Here is a 7,452-nt window from a genome sequence, read left to right as displayed (position 1 = left end):
TCAGAACTTCCAGCGGTTTCCACACTCCAAGCACGTGACAAATGTTGTCATCGGCTCATCTGATGACCGTGTCTGCATCTGAAAATACACGGTTTTTGTTGTCCTACATTTAAAGCACGGGAACTGACCACCATCCGTACCGCCTTCCATTAGTTTTTTCATTTCCCAGTCTGACTGGCATGCTTCCATGCTTTCTTTCTTCTGCAGCTCACGCATACGCTTCTTCTCGTCAGAGGCCAGGTCCGCGGAGTTCATAGTCGCTAGCTGTTCTGGTGTATATACACCACAGAGGACTTTGAGATTCAAGTCAGGGTTCTTTTGATCTGCAAAGTTCCACTTCAGTGTCTTCAGTTGCATGTTGTATTCCTTTGTACTCTTTCTCTTGACACAGTATTCCTGCCACAACGCCTTCTCTATCTCTGCTGCTACACGCGCTGTTTCGCCAGATCGATCAGCTCCAAGGTCTCTTCCTGACTGCATGCCGTCGACAAGTGCACGCCATAAGAAGCCTCGGGCTCGATCCCGCACAGCATCACCTGACGCCGGCCCAGGATAATCCTCCGCTGAGGTAGAGATTTTTTCTGGCGCTTTGTCACCTGGTACTCCTTGCACTCCATTCCCCTGTACTGATGGCTGTGATGATAACCCATGTTTCTTGTCAGTGGCCTTGTCGTTCGCCGATGTTCCTGTATGGGACTTTCCTTGGCCGCTGCCATTTTGTCCCGGTCGGGATAGTGTCCCACTGTCCTTGGTGGAACAGCTCCCGCTTATACCTGCCTTCCACTTATGAACCAGCTGCGTGCACCTGGATCGAATCTGCACATCAGGATGAGTTCGCAACTTCCCCACTGAAACACCGATTCGTGTCTTTGCAAGAAGCTCTCGAGTCATATCGACTCGATCAAGAATAGTAAGCGCTTCAACCACATCCTCTCGCACACCTGACAGCGGCGTCACTGCCGCTCCCGAGTCACCAGCCTGTTGGCCGTCGTCCTGAGTGGGTTTCGCACGATCAATGATTTTCTTCAGCTCAAGAATCCGTTCTATCCGTTCCAACGGAGAACACATTGCCAATGTGGCGGCACTCTGTGCGCTAGAATCGATCACCTTGGGCTTCTCGTTTATGTCTGCGTTCCCGTGTAATGAAGCACTGCCGCCGGTGTGCATGCCAGCAGGCCCACATGTCTGATCATTTTCCATTGACTCAGAATGCACGTCGGCTCCTTCAGCTGAAACTCCACCTCCTCCCATGGTCATTATTTGAAAAGTGATGTGGCACTCGTATGCAGGAAACTGACACCCAAGCCGTTGGAAAGGCACGGAAATTGCCTACCACCAATTACAGGGAGAGTGGTCACCCGCTGTACCCCACAAGAAACACCGCAGTTCCAAACTGCATCCAAAAGTTCTTCAGAATCTTCTTTGTCAACATAAAGATTCCAAAGAAAAGCTCTTCCTATTGGATAGTCTTTACGACAGGCTCAAAGGACAAGGCCACCCATCCACATAGGCTTGGTTTCACACACGAGACACCGACAGCCACCATCTAGCATTAGACCGACACACCGGATCGCAACTTCAAGACCTGTGTAAAGTCTATAGTAGGGAATGTGCATCTTCGTCTTCCACAAGAGACCCAGAGTGATGTCAACAGTCTTTCATCCACAAACGTTGTGCCAATCGGTGTCGGAATCTGATGTCATCACTGCAACACTCTGGTAGGCATTCGCTTGCTGACGAGTACCTACGCCCCCAGTGCGGCTGCAGCCGGACAAGAACGGGGCTATTTCCTTTTGTATCTTAACCCGGAAATGAATCGAGCCCCGGTAGGACCGACACGAGTGCGGCGTCCCTCGAAGGGGCACAAAAGCATCGGCCCTAGAGACAGTTGCATCGGTGTGGCTCCTGCCACGACACTACAAGAACAAAGCAGTAAACACACGGTATATGAGATGACGATCAGAAGCCAGGTCACAGGGAAGCCATTTCACAATAATAAGAATTTTGTCAAACAGCAATCACCGGCTTCGGCACACACGGAAAATTTCTGGTCGCCAACAGCCAGGCGTGAAACGACGCACGTGAATTCATGTCTCTGCCTCCCCACCAAATAGCTCCGAGAAAAAAGCACATAACTCACATAGACAGCTGCTCGTGGAAATTAGCATCGAAACCGAGCGATGGAGACTGCCGCCGAAGCATTTCAAGGGTCTGCACTCAATTTCTTGTCGAGCAAATCGGAGGCCTTCAGTTCGTTTGGGAGACGCAGGAACGCATGCAGAACAGGCATGTGCGAAAGAATACGTTTTTTTGCGCGCATCACAGCTATTCTCCCCCTGCTCAGTGTGTCTTCCGGTTTTGGCCGAGGGGGTTGATTATATAAAACCTTGGAAAAGGTATAGAGGAAAAGCTTGGTTACCTTCAATGATCAAAATTCGCAGTGGGGGAAAGTGGAGCACAAGCTAGCGTTTTCCTTTTGAGTGATCCAGTGCGAACAGCAGGAATCGGCGGGCGTCCGCCTCTGTGTCGAGCGAGACATCGGTCAAGCCTCCACAGCGTGCATGACGCTGCATTACATGTTGTTTGCTGGAGTAGAGTGGCATTTGGTGTTCCGGAAAATCAGTCACTTCTCGATAACTCACTCATTTCCGGTCTTTTTGTTCGTGTCGTCGCCCGAGATGTCTGCCGTTGAGTCAAACGGTGGCCAACCGTAGCTGTGGGAGCCGCACTGCGTGTGTTACCCGACGGCCATTTAGTAGATCCCCTTGCTCTCCACGCATAAATCAGGAAGTGTAAAATTGATGAGTCGTTCCGAGCATCTGCGCCTACAGATGCAAATGCTGTTCATCTGGACGTGGCGCCCAGCGCATTTGCGAGGCTGCTGAGTGGCCTTGTGGCCAACACTCTGTTACGACTATCTCTACAGTGACCTCGTCCTGTTGGGTGCGGTAGAACGCTGTCATCACAGTCAGCTGTTGGGAATCCAGTCTGTCGCCGTGTGTACGTTAGCTTTATTAAGGACTGGGTATGACCTGTCGGAAACAAAACATAAAGCTGGTCTGTCACTGCGTGGTGGCTGAAAAGTGCTGCCCATGGTTGCCACCGACGCCTCAGAGCAGTTATGATGCTTCACCTACAGTGGAACTGCGAAACAGCTTTTCGGGTTGATTTCCTGTATTCACCGATCTTCGATAGCGGGGCGATTGTTCACGACGACGATTCGTTCCCAAGGTTGCTGTGGTGTAGATATTGATGGTGTTGAGGAACTCGGCTGTCGCATTCTTGCGATAAAGCCTTATCCGACGACACATCCTACACCGTTTGCCGATGGTGACGGCGCAGAAACGAGGAAACGCCACGTATTGTTTCCACGGTTAATGCGTATGCCGTGTGTGCTTGGGTGTGGCTGGTCCCTTGGGTAAAACGACCGGACGCGAATCATTTGGAGATAGTAGTGTCCCCCTCTGTGATGCCTTTGTGAGAGACGAGAAGGCGAAGATCGACCCAAATGGGGAAGGTATCTCTAAATCAAGTAAGCATGCATGGTTATTGTCGTGCAACATAATGGCAGTATAGGAAGGTTGCAAAGCTTCAGCAGGCGCCCACTGGCACACTCCTTCCAAGACATTTCCATTGTGTTGACGAAAAGGAATTCAAAAGGCAGCAGCGTCATGAAGGGCGCGGAACCCCTCACATCCATCGCAATGTGGCAAGCACTGAGCTTTCGCCATTACTCCGCGAATTTGATTTACTTCCAGGGCACCGCTGCCAAGAAGTTCTTCTCAAAGCGGCCCCACAGCGACTGTGTCGGTAACTGGGATCGTGGTCGGAGTGACGGGAGTGTCACGCGCCGTCTACGGGAGCCAGTCTTGCTGCGAGGGCGAAGCCACAACCGCACCGGAGTGCTGTCGCCGGGTCCGCTCTTTTGTCCGGGCCAAGCAGTTAACGAGGGTCGAGAACAACATCTCATATCGTCCGCAGTTACCCCGCCGAGTCGCGCTGATCGGCGAGCACACCGTCGTATTGAAAATGGAGCGGCCCACGAGGCGACGGCCAACCCCTTCTGTTCACCATCGAAGAACTTACGTGACGCGCCGCCTCCCCGGGCTGCTACGCGGCTCGCTGCGAGTCCAGTCTCACAGTCAGTGATTCGTACGAGCGGCCATAGTCCAGCATGCAGGAGTCAGCGGACTGGATTTGGGGCGACTTATATTGGCACGACATGCGTCTCCCAACGGCGCCTGGCATCTACGTGTGCGAGATCGAGTGTTACCGAAAATGCCTCATCCGTACGCGGGCAAGAAGACGAAAGTGTGTTGGCAGGATGTCGGCCGTTATGTACCCAACCTACAGGCGCTCCTTCAGACGTCGGAAACGACGATGAGGCACCGACTACTACCGATACGTGCAGGCAACGTGGGGAAGTCTGGCAACATGGGAAGCCTCTGTCCTCGTATGCTCAGACGCAGGCAGCTGAAGGAGCTCAGGCGAAGGTGGAAGCCGCACCAAACGCTGGAAGGGAGAACCAGGAGGTCTACGTGAATCCGGTGTGTATGCAGATGGACCAGCTCCTTATGCAGAGTGATAGTGCGGAGGAAGTTCTAACCCTTCTGGTCAGCCATCGCGGGGTCCTTTTTCTGCATAATTTAGTTACTGCGCTTCAGCTTCTAGCCGACTTCGCGAACGACGGACCCTGTACCACACGTCTCAGTCAACGGGGGCGTACCGGCGGGCCCGCCGAGCTCCGCGGTGACGCACTCTCACAGTCGACGGGGGATGCGCAGCCAGGAGTCGTCGAGACAACCGCGAGAAAACCCTCGGGCAGTAACACGGGCGCGGAGGCGGTGAGCGATACTTGCGAGACACGGTCGGAGACTCGACCGACGGCCGAAGGCTTCGAACAGCTTTTCCCGCATTTCCAAGTCGGGCAACCGCTTCCTTCGGGGTGGCCGAAACCGACTTCTGCATACCAAACTGTCACTGGTGTTTCAACAACAAGCGCAAAAGGGCTCGTCACTGTCGGTAGTGCCTTCTCAGAGGAAAGAAGTGAAGGAGGCAGTGTCATGCACGGGCTTGGCGTCGCCGACTGGATCGTTCGAGATGAGAGGTAAGGAGCGTGTGTCGTAGAGCAGAGGGTGATTGTGGTTGAGTCACGTCAGCTGAAAAGAATATGTGTTAGTCGTGTGAAGACGTGAAGCATCCTTGGAGGTTGGAGGAATAACGTGAACAGCGATGTAGAATCACACATCTCGCGCCACAGGATTCGATTGCGCAGAGGCACTGGACGATGAGGATGTACGTATCCTTTGACTGGTAGTTGCAGCGTATCAACATTCAGAATCAACGGACACACACCCACTGCACAGCTGCCCCCCCCCCCCAGTGTGCACCACGTTTTCTTCCCCGGATTGTATGTCAGGTACGAGGTGTTACTGCAGGACCTTCGCTTTCATCGTCGAAGTCTGTCATTCGACGCCGCCGCGACGGTTGTGCTGTCGCTGAGAAGGCTCAACCACCGGCATTACCCGGTCTTGTCTGCCATGCTGCATCCGCTGGCCCGCCGAGAAATCCATCTCCCTTCTTACTGGACGTCTTCCTTCGCCACAGATGTCGATAGGCTGGAACGGGGTCGCAGCGGCACTCTCCCCGCTAGACCCACTGTAACTGAGGAATCCCTGGAGAGTCGGCAGAGAATTGAAAAGATTCTGCATCAAAGACTCGATACCTTGTTTCAGTGTGCAGACGTCTACGTTTGGGCTGGATACATTCAACACCCGTTCTTTGATAGGGTTGCCGCGTTGTTCTTCTCAGCCCTACAGCAGATGCGCGGCTCGCCATCTAATGGAGCGACTCCTTGCACGTCACCTTCACTTCCTGGCGAATCACATTCGGCAGGCAGCGGCTCTGGCACTACGGGATCTGCGAAAGGGTTAAGCCCTCGTGAAACACCACCGCCTCCTACGCTGACCATGCATTTGCAGGAAGGCGTTCAGGAAGGTCCAGATCCAGTGCAACCTATCGCTTCTGCGCTTCACTGCGGCTCCGTTGCAGCAGGAAATACGCAAACAGCGCCCGAAGGTTGGTGCAATGCAGACACGGGAACACCTCAAACAGGCGCGTCCACATCCACTGCAGCTGTCACTCCCCGTGTTTCACCAATATCTCAAAAGGCGCTTTTCAAAAAGACATCCCCACAGAGTGGTCTCATGACTTCGACGGTGAGCGGAAGGCTTGGGGCGAGTCCATCCCTCCTCGTTCGGGCGCTTCAGGTCTTCTCGTCGCTTCGTGTAAACGCAGGTCATGAAGTTTTTATTGCAGCTGCGGAGCGTATCATGCAATATTTGACGGACTTGAAGCCAGACCAGCTGGTGGCCGTTGCGGCAGCGGTTAGCAAGCAAGGTGGCTGCGGCGTGCTTTTCCCGACGTCAAGGGGTCAGATGCAACCCACGTCGCTGCCAAACCAGTACTTTTTACCCAGTGACAAGGAACTCCTTGGCGACACAAAGGCTCGAATTAGACCGGAGGAGGCAAAGATTGCCCGAGACGAATCACTGACCAGGTGGACTCAGAAGCATGGCGCAAGCGGTGACTCTGCCCTCTGGGATTCACCAGGATCTACTGACTCTACATCTCCGCCCTCTTCCGTGTGCCGTCCTACGCAGTTATTGTGTAGAAATACGACTCCCGGGTCTGACACATCCTTGAGAGCCAGCTTTCGTGGGAATCTGGCTCGGGAGGCCAGTGTGAACGTTGACGACCATTCAGCGGCAATAATCTCTCCCCTTCAAAGTATCCCCGATTCCGTCTTGACAGCCGTTGCCTCAAGGTTCGAAGTGGCCTCTTCCGCCTTTTCTCTTTCCTCTATTGTCACTCTGCTGACCGCCTTCAAGAGTCGGAGTCTGCATTTCCCTACGTGCATTTCACTTGCTATCTCCCGCGTCACGCCACATCTGCGTGTCGCCGCGAACGTTCGCCACAGAGCAACTTTGACAGTTGAGGAAATCGGGGACCTCCTTGAGTCGTGTACGTTCTTCGGAGACAGGACACCACGGAAAAGCGACCGCCCAGGCGAAACGACAGCGGAAATTACTTCCGGTCACCTACGTATTGTCGAGGACGTGAACAGCAAAAGCGAGTTGATGGATGCTGCTGCGGCCTATTTGGAACAACACCTTGATGAAATTTCTGAGCGGACTGCCATGCAGGTCACCTTCGCTTTAGCGGCGGTAGAAGGTGCAACAAGTAGGTAGCATCTGTATCTAAATGTCGTCAGGTCTATTGAAGCCACGGTCGTACGAACGCAACAGTGAAAGGCAGACACACTTTTTCTAATCTCCGACATCCGTCGTTGGAACGTCCTCCGTCTATTCGTACGTGAATACAAAACTGTGTAGCAGGTGTGTAAGCTGTGCAGCTTGTTGTTGAGGCGAGACTGACACCGTCGGTGAACCC

General features: G+C 53.5%; 1 protein-coding gene across 1 annotated transcript; it reads right to left on the bottom strand.

Annotated features, from left to right (window-relative positions):
• Positions 1-1,257, bottom strand: NCLIV_000590 (putative transcription elongation factor TFIIS; the record flags this gene model as incomplete). Its single annotated transcript, XM_003879547.1, has 1 exon — positions 1-1,257. The coding sequence occupies one exon, from the start codon at positions 1,255-1,257 to the stop codon at positions 1-3; it is 1,257 nt and encodes a 418-aa protein (XP_003879596.1).
• Positions 1,258-7,452: the final 6,195 nt, after the last annotated feature.

The sequence above is a fragment of the Neospora caninum genome, chromosome Ia (assembly GCF_000208865.1).
Source record: "Neospora caninum Liverpool complete genome, chromosome Ia".
Taxonomy (NCBI): Eukaryota; Apicomplexa; class Conoidasida; order Eucoccidiorida; family Sarcocystidae; genus Neospora; species Neospora caninum.
Note: the sequence above shows the minus strand (reverse complement) of the source record. Positions and strands in the feature narration are given on the sequence as shown.